Source organism: Halictus rubicundus, chromosome 5, assembly GCF_050948215.1.
Source record: "Halictus rubicundus isolate RS-2024b chromosome 5, iyHalRubi1_principal, whole genome shotgun sequence".
Lineage (NCBI taxonomy): Eukaryota > Metazoa > Arthropoda > Insecta > Hymenoptera > Halictidae > Halictus > Halictus rubicundus.
In genome coordinates, this window is record NC_135153.1 from 15,152,121 (window position 1) to 15,176,865 (window position 24,745).

Genomic DNA, 24,745 nt, shown 5'->3' on the forward strand with positions numbered 1-24,745 from the left:
TTGCGAAACGAATCGCTTCAGGACATCAGCATTCCCTTTTGCACGTATTCATACGGATATTCATGGTCGAGAAATCGCCCGGTTATCAAGTTAATGAACCGTGAGAATTACACTTTTTGGAGGACAGAACGTGATTGGATGCACGAGCTGTTATTATGCGCTTTCTGTTAATTCATGTAATTGTATCGAGACAATGCAGTTGTGTTATTTGGAACGGGTAGCTTGCGACTTCTTTTGTTTTACAATGTTACAGGTGCCGAAAAATCGATAAACCTCGACCGTCAGCTTGATTAAAATTTACTCTATTTTAAGAGTGAATTTCAGAATGTATTCCCGTAAGAATTTCGGAACGTTCGAGGGCTTGAATTACAAGTAATCGATGGCACTATGTAATAGAGGCGCTTAGGTTTAAAAATATAGCGCCCGTAATCATTGCGACAAAATAAAATTTAAATCGCGAAGCGATACAAGGGTGAAACAGCGTTTGTTGGGAAACTTCCAAATCAACTTTGATAAGGCATCCGCGGGCTGCGAACAAAGTTGTCAGAACGCTGAAAATGTATGAGCGGTAATTCCGCATTCACCGGCGGTGTAAATGATTTATTATTCTCCGGTTGTTTCAGTTTCCTCTCACACCACTGTAAAGACAGCTGCCGGACGCCGAAAAAGCTCGCCGGGAAAAGCGCTCTGAACGCTTAAACGCTGCTCATTAGATCAAACTCTCTTCCTCTCCCTTTCTCTCTCTCTCTCTAGCACTACTTTCCTCCATGTTCGAGAATAAATTTTGAACGTAAACCTTGCAGTTTATCTGCTCCGTTGAACCAGTCGCTTAAATTTTTCCGTACTCTCCCTCGAACCACCTCCTATTCTGTTATTTTCCTACAAACTTCAGACGATCGCATCTTCATACCTTTCTCTGTACCTTTTTCTCCGTGTTCGCGACTTTCTTTAACTTTCTCCGTAATATTTCCTGCTTCTAATGTCTTCCCCGAGGTTCCGCCTCAGCCTAGCCGCCCCGCTTCGCGCGCATTCGCCGGCTGAGCCCTCGCGAAACCCTCTGCTCTTGATCTTTATTGCTTTTCCGCCTTTTCCGACCCCACTCTTAGTTTCTTCTTCAGCTTTTTTTCCCTGTTCTTCTCCCTATTTTTACCTTCTTTTTAAACTGGGGCTCTCGCGTGGAAGGCAATTGTTAACTCAACGCTGCCACTCCGACCCCCTTCTGAGCCCCGAAATTTTCACTCGCAAGATCTTTTAACAAATGTCTGTCGAACAGACTTCACTAAAAATAATGAATTTAATTCGTTTGCCCTCTTAGAATAATTAGATTACAATTAATTGTAATAGTGTACTGTGGATTTATAGTCAATGTAATTTTTTAGTCTCTTAAATAAATCCAAGTTCACATGTATGTATGTAGGTGCACGAGTGCACTACAAACAGCTACAAACTGGCAAACACATTTTCAATGAATACGATGATTTTACTCCGAACTTCTCCCAAATATTGACACCTGACAGAACAAACATTGCCAGCTGCAGCAAGTCTGCAAACACGTGTCCGAATCGAAGCAAACAGAGCAGCCAAAACGCGCGAATTCTTTCCAGAAAATGCATTCTACCATGTCGGGGGCTGAAACGGTCTGTCTTAACCAACGGCAATTAAGAAATTGGGAAATCCGACCGACGCAAAAGAGAAAGGGCTGCGCTCGTGAAAGAAAAATGGGTTTGCCGTGGCGGCGGTTGTTTGCGGAGGATTCGTTTGTAAAGCCCGGCGAAAAAGTTGCGTGCAACCGCGCGGACCAGCGCAGCGTAAAGCCACGTGAACGAGGCCGGACAAATTGCAAATTTACAGTCGTCCGCCGCTCCGGAAAGTTTACAAGTTTCAATCATCCGGTTTCCCCGTTGGGATGTAATTGCAGTCGGCGTGATCCGTGTGCTGCGCGCGAAACTGTTTTCGCGAACGAGCGCCGGGTAAGAACGGATTTCCGGTTCGGAAGAACGGAACCGGCCCCGGTTTTCTGCGGCGCAAGTTAACAAACCACTTAATAAGAGTTATCGGTCGTTCAATGCTGGATCGTTAGCAGTCAAAGGGATGGAAAGCAAGCGACTGGCACAATTAAGCCGGTCCAGATAAGTGAATTACGCCGGTGGCCAGGTAACGAAACGTGTTCCCACCGGCGCGGCGTGGCGTCGCGCGAATTCGCCGAATAACGTTCTCGAATTCCAAACAATCAAACGAAAAGTTACATCCGCCGTAACTAAGTTAGCGGTGTAGTAACGAGCCGCCAACAGGAATTCGAGGAAGCTCCTAGATACAACAAAATTGTGCGAACACGTTCGGCATTCCGATGACGATCCGGCACGGGAATCATGGATCCGAGATCCACTAAGCTCGATCATTATAAACACGTCGCAATAGACCTCGGTAGACACTCGAAATCTTTGCAAATTTTATATACTTTTATATGAATATAACCCTTGCGTGTACTTGTCGGAAATATTTTCCTAGTCCTTGAAAAAATCCTCTGTAAAATACATTTCATGGAGAAATAATTCTTGAAGAGATTTAAAGTCTCGTGTAAACGTGTATCGATTTTCATTCTTATTTTTTAACGTTACTCTGTGGTCATAAAATTTGTTATATAGTTTTAATTATTACTCGTTTACTAAAAAATCCTAAAGAAGGGGAACAAGACAAATTTTCGATACAGGTCTAGATAAGAAGGTTGCAGAAGGTAACCTTTAACATTTTCCCCGCGATTCGGACCGGTCGCAATTTTTTCAAAAACTTTCTTCGCGTCAGCTAGGAATCCCTGTGACAATCTGAAGAAAGTTATGGTGTTTTTAAAATTGTCCGAATATTACAGTGACAGATTGTATGTATAGTGCACAAGATTGCGGACCGGTTGTGCAGCGTTGGTGGAGCAGAACGTCGCGGGAACGTTTCAGAGCGGCAGCCGGGAATGCATATATTTTTTTCCTGCGTTCACGGCGGAACGCACCGTCGGTCGGGATCCTCTTTCTGATAAGTATACGAGGTCTCCGACGGAAACCTCGGCGAATCCGTGGTCCTTCGTTCCGCGCTTGATGCGCAGCCATGTGGAGAAACTGGGAAATTTTGGCAGTCTCCGGCGCGCATAAAGTGCACCGGTAAAAACGCTTCCGTCGGGACCATATTTCACCGATACTACTTATTCCGCGGGTCGCGTACCATCGTTCTTCCTAAGGCCGCTACCCCGGAATTCGGTGCGCGGAAATTATATGCGGGATTCACGCCAGACTCGCGGAACCGGCGCACGATTTTGCCGAAGCCCGATCGCTGCCCTCCTCTATCGGGCCTGTTCATCGCCGAATTAATGTCAAATACCATTCCCGTGCCGCCATTTCTTCCTTCCTTCCTGTTCCTCCGCGACAAACATTTTATGCGATCTTCGGAAACGAACGCTGCACAGCAATCTCCAAAGTGTTGCTCCCACTCGTTATGGTCATTATTGAATAATAGTAAGGCACGTTGGTGACTCTATAGAACGTTTTATTATAGTTAAAATGGTCGTCTTGTTCATATATCTTTATACGACAAATATTTTATGCAACTTTCTAGTACGATCGCAGCGATGCCTCTCTACTTGCTCGCTGATTCAGCATGTAGCAAAACGTACGATCACCCGAAAAATCAGCTGTGTGAACATTAATTGTCAAAGTGCGTTTTCATTCAAATGATGTATTTGTATATGGATAATGATCGGGGTTGATAGAGCTGCCTATAATTTTGGAATGAAAGGGTCAAAAGGAAAGTTAAGGGTTCAAGAAGCCCCGTTACCCGAGCCGACCAAAACACGGAAGACTTAATCATTATCAAACCTCGCTCATTGTTCCCGTCGGAAACTTGAAGTCTGAATATAACGAGACTTGTAACTTGTTCGCGGTGGCTGCAATCTGCCGCCAGGAACGTGTGCCGGGAATTCGTCCCGTGAAACGCGCCGACCGTTTAATCGATGTTTAACGATTCCGAGTCGAAGAAACTCGGGAGGAAACTTGAAGAGGGCCCGCGTTGTTCAGCCGAGTTTTTCCAACAACTGGTTAAGATTTCAGAGCGCGCGCGAACGATTCGTTTCGGGAGGCGCGTGAATATCGAGAATTCGAGGGCGGCGGCGGCGGCGGCGGAGGCCGATTGAATACGATTATGGGCGGCCACGGTGATTTATGGTCGTCGGGGAGAAACGTTCTTTCTGTCTTTAAAAGGCTCCGCGCAGTTACGTGACGCGGTGGAAAACGCAAAACGAGCTCCGTGACGGAATGTCCTTTGAATTTATACGCAGTCGCTTTAATCTCTGCGAGAGGAGCACTCTCCGATTTACGGGACGCACGGACGGGATCTATGAATCCTTCTGAGTAATGGGCCGCGATAATGCGATTTCGTTCAGGCACTGGTAAGAATGGTAGAAATAAATAATCGTTTGTTCGAAGCTGCTTAGAGATGCTGAAAACGAATTTCTTAGGATCTGTGGCGCATTATGTGTGAAATTTCAATTATAAATCCAGAAATAAAAATTGTCGTGAATGAATAGGTACTCCGAAACAGGAGCTGTCTGTTTGGATTAATAACGAAAGGGAGAAGCCGAAGGTCGGCCAAGGGTAAACAAAGAAAGCATTGAAGAACTCTTGGCTCACCCCGAGCTTGCGATACGCCAAGAAAGTTTTAAATGGCCTTCGGACTACCCTAAGGTAGATCAAGGGTAGGCAGAGCAGCTCTGGATGACCCCTAGTCAACCATAAGGTCGTCCATGGCACTTCTGGTACATGAGCCCGTCCGCTCCTGCCGAAGTGCCCGGCCCTACTGACTGACTGAGCGCGCTCGCCGAACTCATGTGCGCACGTGCGCAGCGATACGCAACTCTTCCCACCCCCAACCAATTTCGGTGGATCTCGATGGCCGTGATAGCAATTATTGATAAATTTATTATTCCTCGCTGTTGAACTGAATATGCCAACGTACATTGCACAGTGAATTCTCTGTATATGTCGCCGAGACATGGCTGATAAACGTCGTGGAATTATCCCCACAAAGAATAGCGTCTCGTGGACGATATACGACACCGAGACCCGTGTTGGTGACATATATCGAGAACTCACTGTACGTAAATAATCAGAACGCTTTAACAGTTTCAAATTCCGATAAATTCACAGAAGAATGCCGTAACACAAAGATCAACAGAGCTAAATAAAAATGGTCGCATAAAGAGTGCACTACTCACCGTAATTATATCCCAGTAACAATCCCCCCGGCCAGCAAATATTCCTAAATCTGACTGCGCCCAAAAAGAGTGACGGACGGTCCACCGGTAATGAGCTAATTACGAAACACACTCGGCTGGTCTGCAGGGAGCAGCAAAGTGTCCCGTCCCGTAGTACGATGGCACACTACCACCACCGGTAGTATTAACATCCAGCGCACTCCGGGCCAGAGCATAGCAATTTATCCGTAAACGGTTTTAAGCTTCGGCTAAAAGGGAATTTACCTTAATCTGAATCCTAGTTATGGCGCGGGGGTGGCCCGGGGTCGGGGGTTGCACCGGATAGTTCGCCGGGTTACAAAGAGAACACTTGTCGGTCGCGCCGCTAATTTGAGATAAAGCACATACTCCCCGCTGAATCGTCCGACGATATACAGTCGGTCAAAAAAGTCAATACAGCCTCCAAAATGGAGTCTCTTTTTCATAAAAATTTAGGAGGATCATTTTACTGCTTGACCTTTCAGCAAATTACCCTTAAACCTGAACTAAAATTCTATTTTTCTGTTATTCATATTTAACCGTTAGATAAAATACAAGCACACACTATACATCAATTTCCCTTTGTCTTATAGGATCATCCTTCTCCTAGGAACGATAGAGATCCAAATCGCTGTAACTATGAAATAAATCACAAAGGGGCTGACGTACGACACTTAACCCATGCCTTACAATATTGAGTCAGCCATACATATGCCACGGAGTTCTTTCAAACCTAAAATAAAACTCCATTAATTTATTATCAATATTTAGCGATTAGATAAAATACCAGCACACAATAGACATCAATTTCCTTTTGTCTTATAGGACGCCGTAGCTACAAAATAATATGTGTTTTAAAGAGTACACTGAGACTTTTTTTAGCGATTGTACAGACACGTGCGTGTATCAGATCCGATCACGAAGGTAGCGCAACCATCCTGGGGATTATTTTCTGCCGGGAGAATGGCCGGATAGACGGCCGAGAAAATTAGGTTCGGGACCGGGGGGCAGATAAGAAACCTTCCGCGGTTTCGGAAGGAATGAATGGCGCGAGCGGCGCGCAAACAATCGATAAGTAATCAATGCCGACCCCGTCTTTTGTTGTTGCCACGGTTTCCGGCCGTGTGCCTTCCTCGGCCTGGTTTCCTCCGACGTGATTTCAACACGGGAAATGGCGAACGATACCGGGAAACGATTGGTTCCTCGCGAATTGCTCGCGGTTTTGCTGGATGATCGTGGCGAGCCTGGCGATTATGTGCGCAAGAAATCATGGCGGAGCTAATGCGGTATCGTCGAAATATTCTCCGAGCGGTGCCCGGGCCCTGGGAAACTCGGGAACTAGGTCAAAAGTCGTTTCTTCGACATCTTTACGCAAAAAGATTCGGTGTGAAAGAAGTTGGACGTTCTGCTGCGCAAAATACCATCTCGATTAGCAAATAATTTATTCCGTTTCAAATTGTGCACGAAGCTTTCAACATAACATAGTGCTTCTGATGTTAACGGTACTGTGAAAATTGTTTTAAAATTCATTTCGCCAAGATGTTCGAGGGAAAACATTTCTGATCAAATTTTTAGCCTGATTCCGTGCCAATAAAAGAATTTGCCAATTTGTCTAAAAGATTATTTTACCCGAACTGTGAATCGTTTATTGCTTGAAACAACAACATTCCTGTCATCTTTGCTCTGAATTTTTCCCACCGAGTGCACGAATAAAAATGATTATCGCAGGGTAGAATCCAATCAGGGGAGTCCAAAGGAGAGTAAAAATATCCGGATTTCGTATCGAAGAACCGACACGGTCTCAGCAATCTTGTCGTCGTCGAGAAAGGTTCGAGATTTGCAATTGAATCGTGCTAATTGGGTAGCCAGGCCAGGTCGAGGGTGTCCTGGGAAAGATTTCTTGCTTAATTAAGTCGCAATTTCGCGTCTCTGGAGTTGAAGCGCAAAACGACGCAAAAATGGAGAACGTCGATGACTATAAGGGGGGAGGCGAGAGGGGCGCTGCGTTGTAAAAGTTCGTCGTCGTGCAGGTGACAGCGTCCCTCCCTTTTCCCTCTCCTGTGGAGAGAGGGGTTCGACGATGATCGTGTCGAAGAGGGATGGAAATTAACGCTCGGGAATTTAATTAATAGCGATTTGATGTCCGAACGAAACGAAACGGGGAAAATACCCGGTGATAGAGAGACAGAGAGAGAGAGAAAGGGAGAAAGCGTTTCTAAAACGGGCCGGGGGTCATTAACAAAGTGCGCAGTGTCAGTTCTCGCCCGCGGAGAAGCTGATGTACCAGCCTGACGTTTCCGGATTGCGGTCGGACCTCGACAACTCGGGCTTTTTGCGGGCTTCGCCGCTTTTAGTGGAGTTCTCATGCGAAATAGACGGGAACAGTTGAATTTGCACTTTGCCCCGGCCCGGGCACGAGACGTTTACTGTTTTAACAGCGCGGGAAGTGGCGCGAACGGAAGCCCCGGGCTTGAAATAAGGGCAACCGCAACGCGTCCACTTTGCGATGTATTATAATGACTGTCCGGCGAACTATATTCTGTCCTGCCGCGCGGCACGCTTTTTACCGTAATCGCCCCCTCCGGTTTCAGAATCGCCAAGGATCAACCGACGCGATGAACAAACGAACCGTCGCTTCGCCTCGCGCCGCGCTGTTCCGATTTGCCACGGCAACACGAACACCACCGACGCGAAGGGAAACAACAAAACGCGATGATTCGGAACGCGGCCAGTTTAACCCGCAGTGGGAACTTCCACCGAATCGAACATTCCGTGAAACTCCGCGAAAACTTTCCTCCGCTACGAGGAATTTAAAAGTTTCCGGGAGCTCCGGGACCTTAGCTACACCGAGGACCCTCTATAAACTGTGCTTTTGGCGGGAAACAATCAAGCGGAATTTATATCAGCGCTGACTCGATATAGTTAGTCGGCTTGGGAGATTCTCTCCCTTTCTCTTTGACGATTTCTGTCGGTTAAACATGACGAAAGGTCGGTGTTGATGAGATTTAGCTTGTTAAAATTGCAAAGTGGAATTGCCGCTAACAGTTGCCATGTTGGAAGTCTGTAGACGCTGCCGCCATCTAGAGTTTTCTTGACTTAATCGAGTCAAGATGCGGTGACTCGAAATTCTTCACTATGTTTTAATCTACACATATCCTTTTTAATTTCCTCCATCCATCCATTTTTCCATTTTTGTTCATTTATTTCTAGAATTTAATAAAGAATTATTTCTTCTTTTATTCGCGTTATTTAACTGTTATTTACAACGAACGTTAAACAAATTAACAGTATGATCACTGCACATTAATGATATCATTAAATTCATTTAAAAAGGGTTGTTTATTTCAGTAAATTATGATTATGCAAATGTGCGTTATTATTCACTTCGCTTTACCAATATCCACAGCGGACGTTACAAATATAATAACCTGATTGCTACACATTAACGATATCACAAAACGAAGTAAAAATAATGTATTAGTAACGAAAATGAAAGGAGTTCATCCTGTTTCTTAATTTTCCAATAGAATTACAAGATGAAGCTAATGACACAAAATAAAAGAGGCATACCTGTTCCAGTCCTTAAATCATCCAATAACATTACAAACTGAAACGAACGACAGAATCACGGTAAAACAGTTCGATTCAATTTTCCAGCAACATTACAACTCGCAGCGAAAGCGCCAAGCTCCCGTCACTCCCATAACTTAGCAATATTATCCGCAATAAGCGTAACGGTTGGAAAAACGCGACGGTTGCCAATAAATTCGTGGGACTCCATGAAAAAAGGATTTCCACCGAGGAGATTCCGAGGGGCGGCGGTACGGGGGAGAACGGTTTTCCCGTGGGGTCTCACGATTGCGGCCAAGAAGCAGTACAATAACTCGGGCCGGGTCGGGCGGCACGGTGGCAAAATCGTGACAACGCGTGGGATTTCGTAACGAACGAGGTCGCGTCGTTAAGATCCGAGGAAAGAATATGCGATCCGAAATCGAATTACCCGTGCCAGGAGGATCCTGTGCAGGCCGCATTGGGGATTTCCATATCCCGGAGCCATCTTCGGCCCCCTGAGAATATCCTCGAGAAAAGAGAGAGAGAGAGAGAGAGAGAGAGAGAGCTCTCGTGACTTTAGGCGGTCGTGAAGTACCCGGTGGATACCCGGGCGATCCGAGGGGGACGTTTTATTTCGACGTTATAAGCTATTTCAGTTTGAAATGGGACAAATGGAATTGCAGCCCCCATCTAGCAGCGGTCTGGCATAGAGCTGCTCCTCCGCCATGCCGGTGTTCGGCCAGCGGAGATCCCGAACCTTTGCCAGAACTCGTTCCGATCCGACTCGTGAATATGATTCTCGCGAAATTAAAATGTTCGGCCCATCGATCCTCCTCCTACCACCGTGCTCTTAAGGAGCTATTGGAATCCGGAATCGGTCGGGACGCCCACCTCTGGATGACGTCTTGATCTGGACAATAGATACGACCGCGACCTCGTTAAGTACCGATCGATGCCTGCCGACATTTACCTCGCAGCCACCCGGCTTCCTCCTCCGTTGCCATCGCTTGGCACGCGCTATCTCTGTTTTATTATATTTTTATTACATCGCGGATTCGAGTTTTCATAGCGCAAACCGTCAACGACGATCCACGGTTCCAGCGCGACCGTAAAAATTCGAAACGGTGGTCGACTGTCTTGCATACTCACTACCTGAGGTTCTTAGGACTTCGAGATTGCTTGACAATTGGCCTCTTCATCCTCTGAATTTTTTGTAGACTCAAGAACTTAATGCTAAAGCACTTGATTGATACTCGACTCGTTATATTTAAAATATCCTTCCCAGGAAATACATTTTCAGAACACTCTGTATAGACACCATTATTTTTCACGCAGGTTAAGTGTCCACCCGCTGAACAGGACATCCTAGAATGGGCCTGGTAAAGAAATAAAAATTGCCCAAATATTTTCGGCGGAGGTATTTTACCGGCCAAAGTGTCCAGCTAATTTCCTAGATCTCTCAACGAGGATTCATGGCCGGCGATCGAGCAGATCGATGTGTAGACGTGGGAAAGGGTCGCCTTCGGAAAGAAGAATTCCGGTTCTGGCGGGCTCGGTGGCTCGTACGTTTCAGCCCGGTTGATGTTCATTCCCCTCCGCCTCCAGGGACAATGGGACGTTCTCTCGATTGTTTCACCGGGGATTCCAGGGGCATGAGAAACTAGCTCCGAGTGAGAAACTGTGGCCCGCGACAGCGAAGAATTCTGCAGCCGAGTTGAACAAGCGGAGGACGCTAAAAGAATCACGCGATATCCATCCCCGGCGAGATGACGATCCTTTATTTCAGGGACGAGATTCTCCACCTTGAATCCTCTTCCTCTTGTTCTTCTTCTGCTTCCTCTTCGTCCGGTCTGATTGTACAGATTAGAAGCGAAGAGCTCGATGGACAAGGCCACGCGATGTCGAGCAACTCGAAATGTCGCCATTGAAATCTTAATTGCCCTAGCAGCTGTTGAACCGATCGATTCCTCGATCGGGGCCGAGCCATCGATGCCAAATTGCTTCAGAGGCGATTGACTGATCGGTTCCTGACCGAACGCTGACTGGCCCAGCCTAATTGCTACGAGAGTTGTTGACTGATCGATTCCCAGCCCCGCTGTCGAACCTCAACCTCCATCGCGAAGATGTCCGCGGGACGGAAACTGCTTCCGTGAACCCTTCTGAACCCTTAACGGTCATATTCACGATTTTTAATTGTTTTAATTGCATAGATGCTGAAGACACATTTCTAGATTCTATACTTCGCTAAATAACATTCTTAACGATTAAACAGAAGCCACTGCAGCAACGTTACTCGTTGCTCCTTTGAAACAGAAAAAATTTTTTCAGTTACTTTAATTGTGCAGTAAAATGTCTGTACAATGTGAAAAAGATTGGCCCAATAGATTGTTTAAAATAAATTCACAAAGTTACATTAAGTTTCAGTAGTTTACATTCGAAGCACCGAGAAACGACACGACTTGTGAGATGACCTAACATTATGATAGTGTTATAGCTAGTGTTGTAACCCTTTCGAACCAAAAAAAATTTTTTTAGGTACTTCAGTAGTGGAGTAAAACATCTCTATAATTTCAAAAAGATTGGTCCATTGCAATGCTTAAAATAAATTCATAAACATTACTTAATTTTCGGCAGTATTTTCTTACCCTCAACGGAACTGTCTTTAATCAGCAATGATTAACTGATTACTGTTCACAGGACTCATCGTCAAGGGTTGTGCCGGACGTCTCGAGACAGTCGGTACCGGGACACATTGTTAAACGATTCGCTGCGTCGAAACGATCACGTTGCTTTAGTTGGTCATCCGCGAAGGAAAACGGTCGACCTGTAAACTCTATTTTTCAACGGCCGCCGTGTTGCCGAGGCAAATTTCCCGTGTACACGGTTTAATTAAAAGGCCGGCCGCCCCTCCCGGAATACGCCCCCCGAACGCCAGCCGACGCTGATCCAAATTCGAAATTCACGGAACTGACGAACTTTCCCGCGCGAAAGAGGATTAACAAACGCGCGTCAGGTGCTGCGCGGCAGCCTTCCTCCGCGATGTGTTTTGCTCGTTTAGGATTCCACCAGAATTTTCCCCAATTAGCATCTGGAACAGACCCGGGGCGCAGACTATCGAGCGGATCGCGGGAACAGCAGCGGCAGCCTAACTCCTCCGGGCTCGGATCGAACACCGGGACAAACCGATCCCGCGATAGCTATGAATTAAACCTCGGAATCCTCACCGATTGAAACTTCAAGCAGTTATAGAAAATTCCAGGGAATTTCATTCCGATTTATCTACTCGAACTCGCCGTTGATTTCCATTTATGGATTTCTGATGATATCACCCGGCACGGACCTGTTTGCTATCGATTCGCGTCTATCGAACGAGATTGGCAACTTCGTAGTTACAATCGGACCGATTTTGAAAAATTCTCTGCGTTCATCGGAGGACACAGGAGCTATTTATTTCTTTGCCTAATCATTTTTATAAGTCGAAAATAGCGGAACAGTGTTTTCAAGTTTTTGGATTGTTTTGCGAGTTAGAACATCGGAATTTCTTCTAACTTATTGAATTTATTAAAGAATTAAATTTCTACTTGGTACGACGTAGGACATTTTTATTTTGCACACAGATGAGCAGTCCAGTTGCGAATTTTATCTACTCTATTCAAAAATAGTGTAACGTTCTTGTAATATTCTCAAATTCTTCTGTTTTGTATCGCATCTTGTCATTTCGCATCGCGAATGCACGTCTGTTCGTAATACACGGAAGAAGAATTGACGTGACTGCACGCGAGCGACAAGGAGTGTAATGATCACCGAAATCAATCACTTATCTTCCCATATCTTGATGTTTTACCGATATATCATTCTGACACGAGACGAATACATTAAGTTACAAAAATGGATGGATGAGGATTAATCGCCATTAACGATGGAAATAACAATGTGAATTGCGAAGAGCGATCGACGATGGATCTCAGCTGAAAATTTTTTATTGAAAAAGTTTCGACGATTCGACAGTCTAGCGTTGAATAGAATTTCTTCTCGAATTTTTATGCACTTTATCAAATTCGGAAATCCGCGAAAATCGAGGTGCAATTAATGTTGCGGCCCGCGAAAATAAACATTCGATATAGCAACGTCCCATTACGGTAAACAATAATACTCCGCCTCGTTTGCATCCGATTTGCATTATCGAGCAGCGTGCTCGAAATTTTCCGATCGAGGAGTCATCGAATGACGATATTTAAATCTCCGGCGTTCGACAGCCACCGGAAGTATCGTCGTGTCGGTCAGACTGGTGGAAAAAGTGTGTCCGGGTAGGTTTTGTTCGAACGAATGAAAAATGACCGTCACAGTCGCGTATAAAAATTCTGCTATTTGCATATCGCTGCCGATAGGAAATCGTTTAGCATCAATGGGCGAACATATTTTTTCACTGTGACAAAACGCTCGCGGGATGAGCGACAGGCCGTATAAAACGGTTCGATCGATCTCGTCGTCAAAAGAAACCTTGCAAAAATCACATAGGAAACAAGACAGTCGTTTAATAATCTACACCAGTCGAACATAAAATTATTAATCTACGACCAATCGGTCCTCGAAGTAGCAACTATCATTCACGAAATTCCAATTCAATTCATGAAATTATTTCGAAAACTTTACACAGGGTGATCGATAACTGGTGGTACAACCGAAAGGGGGGTGATTCTATATAACAAAAATAAGTCGAAATTATAGAATAAAATTTTTTCATAGGAGGCTTTGTTTCCGAGAAAATCGAATAAGAACCGTCTGACGCGTCTGTTCATGACATACCGATTCTACTTACAAATGGTAAATGGATTTTCTCGAAAACGAAGCCACATATGAAAAAATTTTATTCTACATTTTCGACTTATTTTTTAATGTAGAAACCGCCCCTACTTCGATTGTACCACCACTTTCCGGTCTCCCTGTATTTCATGTGACTTTAATCTCTCAACTCCTCTACGATACCATTGCAAAACAGGATCAACTCGGTCCTAGATGGCGTGAATATCTGGAAGGATCACCAAGGACCTTTCGCTCAAGGAGCAGGCGACTAAAATGTACGTACCTCTCCACTGATACGAATCCGTTTTAATTTCGAATCTTCCGGAGCGAGTGCGGAGATAAAGGTTCGAAAATTATTCTTGTCTCGTCGAAACCAATTAAAGATTCCTCGAATCGATGGGGCCAGGTGTTCCGGGTCCTGGGATATCTAGGAAAGGGCTGTGGGGATCTACAGAAGACCCAGCCTCTTCCAATTAACGTCACGTCTCCGGTCGGAATCGTTATCCTTATCGGCGGCCCTTTCAACCGGCGCGAGGCGATCTAGAAAAAGTCTCACGATCCGCGAACGAACGACTGCGAGGAGAGGAAGTTGGCAAACCTGGCGATCCAAGAAGCTGCCTGCTACTTCTTATTCCACTTCCGCTTTGTTTTAGGGCAGCCCGGGGAATCGTAAACGGCGGAAACTCGCCGCCGCTTCCGGACGCGGCTTTCTTCCTTCTTTGGACGGAGTCCTGCGCCAGGATTCCCAAGATTCCCGGGACAATGGCCGATGGGAATGTTCCCCGGGAACTGTTCGCGCTTACAGGTGATACCCGCCGCCATGATCGCGAATCTTCCCCGGCGCGAAACACAATAAAAACTGCAATAAACGAAACGCGAAATTCGCGCGCTTCGAAACTCGAATTGCAGATGTTTGCGGAACGTGTTCCTCGATACTGATTACTGCGGATTTTATGCGTCCATAGCAAATGTAGGTGAAACATTAGAAGAATCTAAAAATGCTGTCGCTTTAATCCCTCGCGGATAAGGATTTTTTTAAATATTAGAAATATTTTCCTCGGAAAGCTGAATCCTATATCAAAGTCGTCGGTTCGGTGAATTTTTGTTACTATAATTAAATTACTCGTCTGCAACTTGAAGAATTAAGTACATAGACCTGATGTCGCCAATACTTTATTAAAAGTAAAGAATTAATTATTAAAAACGGAGATAAACCCCTACCTCGAAGCCTGTTTGTTGCAATTGAGGTAGACCATTTTCATTTTGCGTAAAGAACCGCAGTCTACTGGTCACGTCCTCGTCGATATTCGCCTAACGGAAGTTCGATGGTGAAAGATTTATTGCAATAGTGTCGCTGCAAGGGAGAGATTCATTGCGATTCTCGAAATTAGTCGATTAATAATTACCGGCCGTTGGTTAGATAGAGGATTACCTGTGTGATTAATTTCGAATTTTTCGGGCTCAATTTGCCAATCGTTTGTCTGGTCCAACAAAATTGAGAGCTTTAATTTCACTATGAAGTTGTAATCCCTCGAACATTATTGTAGCAAGATTAATCATTTTCTTTTTTCTGGTGATTTTGGAATGTTATTAAAAGTTTGTCAGGAGACGGCGGACATTGGTGATGTAATAGAACAGTTATTACAAGCGTTCGACTGTTCTCAACGATCATGTTATTTACTATTTTCCTCCGTCAATACTATTAATCCGTTGAGCACATATAATTTTGATAGATTACCAGGTTATTCCAATTAAATTTTCATTGATTTCAGAACAATTACATTGAAGACCGTCTTAACGAGAAACCAATTAAAGCGTGCCGAATTAATTATATCCGTCGAACTGTACAGCGAATTGTTAATGAAACCCAGTCGTTTAAAACGTGTATCATGCGTGAGTTCGTGTTCGTGTCGCGTTCGTGCTCTTACGGTAAACGTTCTCAACGAAGATATCTGTTACAGTGCGCGAACGTTCTCGACGAAAAATGGCTCTTTGTATTAGGAACGCAGAACGCAGGTGGAAGTGTTGATAAGAGAGAGAGAGAGGTGTGGAGGAAGATGGAAAAGATTGCTACTAACTTAGGTTATGTTCGACTGCAGGTTTCTCTCCATTGTTATCAGGAGCACAGAATAATGGAGGAGGTGTAACAGGTGGAAGACTGAAACCGGAAGCAGAGAGACACTTACTCACATTTTTTGTCATGTTATCCTGTCCCTCTCTCTCCTCCATCGCTAAAAATACATGAAGATAATGTTGGTTTCAAATTAAGCGATGATAAGTGTAAATTGTATGGTTGCCTGGTATCTCGATTTCTGAGTTAATAGGGACAACGTGACGCAATGACTGTAGCAATTCAAACATGCTCTGCAACACAGTGAACTTGACGAACCGAAAAGAATTGTTCGTTTAATTTAGATGTAGACAATTTGACACTATTATTATTCTATTGCAATTTAGCTGCTAACGATTTCATTGAATCGACGCAACGTTAAGCATTTAATTTAAAAACTTACTTTATCTTGGAGAAATCTTCTTAAATTATACAATTAAAATGAATTTGCAAATTTTCGTCTATTATTTACAAATAATAAATCAACGAGCAACACAACTGTTTCAGAGGCAGCGAAATTATGTGCCAAGTCGACACGAAAATGAAATGGGACTTACAAACTCAACGATAGAAAACACAATGGAGTCTTATATTTTATCCTCAATATAATCCCGATCTAATACAAACGCAAATGGGAATCGCAAGATAATCCGATCGGAAAAATCGTGCTCCGCAACAAGTCCGAGCGTTTTGATAGTAGCGTGGGGATTTTCTGAAGCAATTTGCGAGGAGATAGGGTTTAAGGTCGATGTATCTTAGCCGGTGTCCTCCTCGCCAGTTCCCTTTCCGCGATGCAGTATCAGCCGGAAGTTATGAATCAGGAGGAAAGGCACCAGTGACCCAGAAAACCTCGGTGTTCCGGTGGCCGGCGTGGATCCCGAGGCCGTTTCGCAATTTAGCTTTATCTGCCAGTCCGATATCTAGCTGAAATTGTTTCCCTTTCCCTGACAAGAGCGGCAGATCCCGTGTCAGGGCGTCCACGGATCTGTCACGAGAGCGGGATTCCGTGTTTGGCACGTGTAGCCAGAAGTCGGCCTCTGTTTTGCTCGAAGGAAACGTAGAATCGTTGGTCGACCTTGCAAAACGGCTCTCCTCTTCCTGGACCTACTAAATCCAACAATAATCCGATACGAATTAACTAGTGGCCCTTGAGATTGATCAATCAGCAATTTTAACCCTACAACAACTCAGTACCTCGTCTCCAAGGGTAGTTACAAGGAAAAATCAAAAAACCAGTTTTCACCCCACTTTCCGCCCGAAACCACGATCGAAAATTTTGAAAAAAACCTGACACATTCTAGACACTAAACTACACATTACAGAATTGTTTTCGATTTTTCAGTTGCAAACTCTGGACGCGAAAAATGAAAAAGCACGAAGAAATTCGGACCTCATATTGAAGTATAAAAGTGACACTTTTATTTTATAAAAGTCGGAAAGGGAAACATACTCGAGCTTGTCTAATTGTAAAATCATTTTTATGCAGATCTTGCATAATCGCGAAGATGTGGCTCCTCCGCGAATTCGAAGACGGGGTGGTGGAGAGGTTTGCGAATTTCTCCGGCAACTTCCGGTCAGCAGTTCTTCACACGGAGACTTGGAGGAAACTCGAGCACTTCGGCCCCTCGTCGCGGTATTTTGTACGCGTCAGAGGGTGAGTGGATGAGGACAGAGCCGGAAACAGAGCCGTGTCCCAAACGAACAGCCCGATGGAAAGAGGGGTTGCTGGCTCTGGCTAGGGGCGGTGAAACTAACCACGGTCGGATAAATAGCATCCTTTTGATAGTCCTGGATCGTATGCTTTGAACGGGTCCCATCGCTTTGTCTGGCCTCCATCAAGTGAACTTGAGGGGCCACGTAATAATTACTCCGGTACAGAGGGAGCACCTAACTGGCAGTCTCAAAGTGGTCGTTACCGGTATCAACGGCACGTTGGAGACAAAGCTAGGAAAGCCTAATCGCTCGATTGCCGTCGAACGCCGGCCGGAGCGAGGCCAAAATATCGCCGGCAACGTTTCCAGTTGCCTGTGGCGCCAATATAATATACAGCTCCGAGTGACCCCACGATGCAAACCGAACTGTTCCCGTGGGGCCACGCACCTGGACCATTCATTCAATTTGGGCGACGGATATTGAGTAACTGAATCACGATTTTAATATTCTGGCTCTGGGTCAGGTACCTGGCCGGCTGGCCATTCTATTTAGTCGCCAAAAATTGAGTAACTGAGTCACGATTTTCATATCCCTGCTTTGGGTTAGGTCTGAGACTGGTATCTGGATCATTCATTCGATTTGGTCGACGGAAATTGAGTAACTAAATCACGATTTTAATATTCACCGGGTTAGGTAATTTGAACCTTAAATTCAAGTTTGGCACGTTGCTTATAACATTGAGCCAGACTCACAAGGGAGCTCCACCATGTATTTTTAGCAAATGCTTTCCATTCTGCATCGTTTAGTTACCTTTTAGGTTATATTCAAGGAAATTTTATCCTGAACCTTGAGGGCTGTTTTCACCTCGTCAGCATGGACGATGACAAATAACCAGAAATATGATTCAAATTTCAACCCGGTACCTCGCCTCCAAGGGTAGTTACAGGGAAAAATCGAAAAATCAGTTTTTACCCTACTTTCTCGACTTAATCACAATGAAAAATTCTGAAAAAAATCTGACATATTCTACACATTAAACTACATATTAAGGAATTTTTTTTCGATTTTTCCGTTGCAAACTGTGAATGCGAAAAATGAAAATGCAACGAAGAACTTCGGAGAAATGGCTCCGAACGCAAAGAGTGCTATGTTCCGTAATTAAAACATAACGAACTGCAAATTTTACGGCCCACTGTGCATGATTTCGTTCAGAAAATATTTCTTACCGGTTTCAGGGCCCGGATACAACACACTGGTACGGCGGCAAGGGTGATTCGGGTCGAACAACGCTCGTAGACTCCGGAGAATCGAAGTTTCCCCGTAAAAATAAGTTTCGCTCTCCCCGGGCGAGCTTAAAAGCAGACGTACTCGTAAACAATAACACCGGTGTGTATAAATAGCTGGCTAATAACCCGGCCGAGGTGGTCAGAAAGTTCGATCGAACTTCCATAAAGGAAGTTTCCCCCGCGGAACTTGACTCAAGCAGCCGCACTTTTCACCCGGTCCCGGTTATTGATGAAACCAAACTTTCATCGAGCTATTTTCCAGACCCTCGGCCAGAGAGCTCGGATCGGTTTGCGTTTGACTGCGAACCGGCCGGGAGGAATAATCGAAACTGCGAAACGAACACCTGCCGTCTACAGCGCCAAACCCGACCAAGGAGAAATTATTTTTCGTATTTTCCAGCCGAGCGCGGCGAGAAAGCTCCAGTAATTATACTGAATCACTGAATTCCTTCGACTTCGACGACCTTGAAATACGATGTCGAGGTCGTCGTTGTAAACCAACTTCTCCTATCCGCAAATAGACGGAGGTGGATTCTTTATTGAGTGTATATAATTATTAAAAAAATGTTCTCCATTCATCTTCGAAATTTCTTCTGAATAATATTAACTGTTTATTAATCTTTCACAACACTTCACAACGTTTACAATGACAAATTCTTAAAGCGTATACGTTGTTACAAATGTGACAAGTCCGCAAAGGTACTTTCCAAAATGAACACTAGTCGATCGTAGGAGATTCTCTTTAACACGGGTGTGACAATGTTGATTTAAAAACGAACAACCTTTGTTGAACTACATGTCTAAGATTGTACTGAACGAAGAGCTCTGATGAGAATATAGTCACCCTACCACAGCCCGGAGCGACGCCATCTTTGTAATCGAAACCTCCTGTTTGATAAAACATCTAGCGAATTACTATATCATTCTCTGTATACACTCAACAATCATATATGTATATATAGTTTTTTGTATATTCGAACTCGATAAACTGTAACATCGTGTAAAAATTGGAGGAAGTAACATACAGTTTTCGTAATACTAGAGCTAGATGCTGGACGGTAATAGTCCACTCGTAGTCACCAATTTCATCAATGTATTCAAAGATCAATTCTAATAATTCTATTTCAATTAATCCACCATTTTTCTACGTCTAAAAGATCCTGGAAGTTTTCTAATTTTATTTCTAGAATACCTGTGATTGGTTCACACCTCCACGGAGAGGTAGGTAGACATTAAGCAAAATTTAAAAGAATCCTTTCTTGATTGATCCACATTATTAAAGGATCCAATGATCCTTTAAACTCTTTGGACCTGTACAGGAAGACATTAATTTCATCTATTTCCTTCGAAGTAAATTTAAAAGTCGGTTTCTTAATCGATTGAAAGGCCCATAAAAGCTTCTGATGTAATTTCTAAAATCTTCAATTCCAAATTCGAATATTTTGGACCCGTACATCCAGCATCAACAACCTTTTAGGATAGTCGGTCGAGTTCCGCCGACCTGAACACACAATACACGTACAAAAGTCAGGATAAATAACGTGTAACATCTTCCAACGCGTAATTACGTCGCTCTCGCGATCAATGTACGAATATACCTATATATTCCGTCACAACTTGGCAAGAATGCACGATCATTAAGTACTGAACGACAGTACAAACAGGTGTCGTACGAGAGGTAATGGAGTCGCGAATAGTTTGATTGTTTCTCACCCGCCCATGACACGACGCTTATCGACTAGGTGTGCGAACTTTGGTTAGACACAATAACATCATCAAAAATACATTAGATATAGTCGAAAAATCACCGAACCCTGCCCCGAATCATAGCCACTGTATCACAATGTTTGGCAAGTGAAGTGAGACTGATACACTTGCAACGAAAGTGATAAAACTCGAACATGATCCTTAAGAACTTCAATATACGTCGTTCGTTTAAACGATGGCTTCCGTAGTGACCCAATTACTGTGACCTAATTACACTCTTCGTTCTAGAACTTCCATGATCTTACGAATATTCACAGGAGGTATTCTTTAAAGTATTCTTTAAAAGCTTCACAAAGAATAAAGCTTCCAAAGTCAACAATAAAAAAAAAGAATCACTTTTTGAAATTTCAATACTGATACGTAATGATCGATACTGTTAATAAAATAACGTCTGTTTATGTTCATGAATTGTTCTTCGTTTCTTTTGGATTACTTTTTCGAGTTGTGTCACGTTCGTTGCAGCGACATGTACTGTTGGGAGCTGGGAAGTTAGTAGTCGAGACCATATGGAAGCCAAAAGAAAACTTGTTCAAATACAAGTTGGCAGTTGAGACGTTATGGAGGGTGAAAGGATACTAAATTCGACGAGTGAATTCAGACAGAGTTAAATTAATGTGACCATTTCTCCAACAAGAAGAAATCCTGTATTACGTTCGAAACAAAACCCAATCCCAGCCGACTGCCAGCTTCCAACATTACCTGCATACTCGTGTACCTACATAGACGTTGTGCGTCCGATAGTAACAGGCAAATCTTATCGTCGCGGAAGATGAAAGACAACATGCGTCGAGAATAGTCCTGTGTACCAGGGGAAGCGGCAATGGAAGACGACAGTACGTGCGTGGATGCGTGGAACATCGTTTACGAAGTATAAATGGATGTGTAAAACGCGATTCTTCTCGCGAGTAAAACCGGAAACTACCGTAGAACAAAACCTTTGGTAACCAGCCCGAATGATCAACCTCAAACATGATCAAAACTATCAGTTAACCTGGTGGCTACCAAACGTTCGTCCTACTTACACTCGATCCAACGAGACGAGTCGGTGTGGATAAACAAAACACCAGCGTGCGTTGATAACTATCTGAGAGATGTAACTTCTGTCGCGCTCAAATGGCTATTATATTTGTTTACCTTCATTGACTCGACTCGTAGACCTGTAGTCTAGCAGCCTATCAGCCGAGATATTAGGAGATTCAAGTACAAGATTCTTTTAGTTAGCCGTCAGCCGGATAAAACGCGATCCACCGATTGTCAAACGGATCCGAGATGCAGCGTTTTATTCGACTACGTGTAAGGACACTGTCAGCAATAACATGAAGTGCTGGGCGGTGGCGTGTCACGCTCGAGACACCGCAATACTCTCTGATGTGGCAGCAACGATTTGTCCACGGTGGTTTCCATTCGGCGCATCACTCGGTCCAAAAGCACCTCCACGGCGTGCGCCACGTTCTGTCCGCTTGCTGCACTCGTTTCCAGGTAAACCAAACTAGGAAATACAATCCATGCAGAGCCCTTGAGCTGTCACGATTCCTGACTCCGCCAGTTTATGGGATTAGAGGCCCTGCTGTCCTCTTTGGAGAAATGTCCTGACAAAAAGCTACGCAGAGATGAGGAGATGCGCCGGGGAATCCCAGGACATAGCCTGACTGTTACATGATCCAATTCGCTTCGTACCTCAGCTTGAGGCTGATGTATACGAGCCCGGGAACCAATCAGGCTCGAGTTTCTTTGGACAGGCATCTTCCTATCTCTGCACAGTAGCTATTGTGACGTCTGAGCGGGTTAGGCAAAGTTTGACGACGAAATTTTCAATTTAAGCAAGTCTTCTTCATGTTTGATCTTTCGAAAAAATCCCTATTTTTAATTAGAACCCCATGACACCCTTTGGGTTGAAGTAGCTATTGCATAATTTATAAAAATTCGTAACATCATGACCTCTTCAGATTGTAAAAATGTTAACAGTTACATACTCCTTCCTATTAGAATTGCTATAAAGTTAATAATATTCATTATGGAGGAATCTCAGAAAAGAAATAACACTTCAATAGAAACAATACAATAGAAACTTCTTTGCAACCTCAGGAGATCTTATATAATCTCATCGAACTTATGAACTCAAATTGCTACCTCAATTCAAAGGTTCGAATGTCTTTTACCATCGAATAAATTTGTTTTTCCAAAAATTTGAATTTTTGCAGCACCAGTGACTCCTATTCTGGAATCGAGGCAAACCGTTTCCGATTCACGGAAAAAGACGACAGATGGGGCAGTGATAGTCAACGTGGTGGGGGCAATGACCTTGAGCGATTGATTTTGTTTGAACTGGATGTAGTCAGAACATTTCTTCAAAGGGCGCCCAGGATTTGTTATTTACCCGTGTTTTTCCGCTAATTCCCGTGCCTTGTCTTCGCCAACGACACGTTTGTCTTCCAGATCGGACTTATTCCCGCAGAGAATTATGTCTGGATCTTCGCAGTATGCGTGAGTCTACACGTGTAGAGATATCTTCAATGATTTTTATTAACTTAACGAGTAGTTTGTGCATTTGATCGATTGAACGACGGTTTGAGTTGTGATATAACAACGAGCATAATAAGTAAAGAGATGTACTTGTTCTTTCAAGGAAAATTAATTTATTAAACATAGAAACGTAAAAAATATACAGTCATACATAATTGGTCGATTTTTACGTCACATGGTTTATTTTTTAAACCTGTGTGATTTACAGAGGTGAAGAACGATTTTATTTTGATTACTAAAGAACTGTTGATAGTCCCACACACTACTATACCCAACTACATTATAGTATGAAGTTACCATGCATCATGCACAAATGACTGTATTGTTAATACCCAAATTTTATTTTCTACTAACAAGCCAACTCAAATCACCGTTCTGTGAGCTGCAGTTTACCAAGCCATCTACAACTACAGTATTAATAAATGATTAGTACCCTAAGTTGTTCCAGCCAATTTCTTACTTCAAGGAACGAGAGCTCATTGGTCAGGTCAAAGATTAGAAGGAACCCCATGGAATCCCGGTAAAATGCAGTTGTTAAACTTCTGAACCTAGATATTAATAGTGTGAAAGCACCTTCTAGATAATGATGGTAATTAGCGCTATCATTGTCTCTGTTAGGGGGACTACTGACACCAGCTTTCAAGGATGCACAACAATGTATGCGCATCATTCCACATAAGTTAAATACTTTTCAATGGTCACGGAAGTGTTAATATAATAGCTTGTAACTAATTGCAATTGTTATTAAAGGCTACTACTACTAAGATACTACCAAAATAGTCAGAAAAATCATTACCGCTCCTGGCCAGCTGTATCCCACAGCTGCAAATGAATACGCTGGGTTCTACCATTCGCCGTCTGGTATATCTGGAATAGATAATGACCCTAACTTGTCAGTAACCACGTGGCTCAAGACCATTTACATATACATGAACACTTGGTAATGGCTGTGTGTTCCTGTGAAGGAACTAAACTGGGAATCTTCATACAAATTAATCATTGACACTCGAATGAGGAGTAAGGCACTACTTTAAAGCAATTTTGCATCGCTCTGCTTGTATCTAAGAAATTAATCCTATGAAGAGTCCCGAAATAAAATAAACGAATAATTGAAATTATACTATAAAATCGGCAGTAGATTTACAGCTACCAAACAATTAACTCACCACCCGTTTTTCCTTAAAATCAATTCCAACCGTCGACATGAACCGTGAGTCGAAAGTGCCATCGGTGTATTGGTACAGAAAGCTGGTCTTGCCAACTCCGGAATTCCCAAGGGCCAAGAATTTGATTAAATAATCGTACTCCATCTTCGGGGATCGGTAATTCGAATTATCGGACGATCTGATCAAAATTGGTACTTCGACGCGGGATATTTAAATCCCTAGGCATGACTTAAAGCAAATCCGTTTCGCAGAAGGAAGGCCCGCGTTTTAATAATAGCAAAATCGTTTCGGTACGCGAAACATGTGCGACATTAGACACCTGTTGCCTACGTATACAATTTTCAAAAGATTCGCGCGTCCCGATGCGAAACACCCGGTATATAGTAGCGTCTTCTGTCTCTGTCGAAACGGAGACTTTCCCGGAATCGTAGATATGATACAGCAAACTCGTAAAAATCAACAGACCGTTCTAAATTCACGAACTACACTGAACTTCGTCCACACCGATGTGCGACAGGTGGAAAGACGCCACGGGTGCGGGTGGATGCGCCAGCAGTTCTACCAAAGTAACTATGGAAACGAGAGAAATCCCTACTCTAGAAACAAAATGGTG

The 24,745-nt window shown here is 43.7% G+C and overlaps 1 protein-coding gene across 1 annotated transcript; it reads right to left on the minus strand.

The window, feature by feature from the left end:
• Positions 1-19,269: 19,269 nt before the first annotated feature.
• Rab27 (RAS oncogene family member Rab27) lies at positions 19,270-24,685 on the minus strand. Its single transcript, XM_076788526.1, has 6 exons — positions 24,598-24,685; positions 24,133-24,276; positions 23,763-23,833; positions 23,400-23,514; positions 22,821-22,933; positions 19,270-21,932 (listed from the first exon to the last, which is right to left on the minus strand). The coding sequence occupies exons 2-6, from the start codon at positions 24,274-24,276 to the stop codon at positions 21,749-21,751; spliced, it is 627 nt and encodes a 208-aa protein (XP_076644641.1). The 5' UTR covers positions 24,598-24,685; the 3' UTR covers positions 19,270-21,748.
• Between the last annotated feature and the right edge of the window lie 60 nt (positions 24,686-24,745).

Bases quoted from the DNA above. Each gene is read 5' to 3' on its own strand.
- Rab27 (XM_076788526.1), bottom strand. From the start codon at position 24,276: ATGGAGTACGATTATTTAATCAAATTCTTGGCCCTTGGGAATTCCGGA. The intron at 22,934-23,399 runs GTACTAATCATT...CTACACGTGTAG, and splicing joins ATTGGCTGGAACAACTTAGG to ACTCACGCATACTGCGAAGA. The intron at 21,933-22,820 runs GTAAATAACAAA...TGTATTTCCTAG, and splicing joins GAATTAGCGGAAAAACACGG to TTTGGTTTACCTGGAAACGA.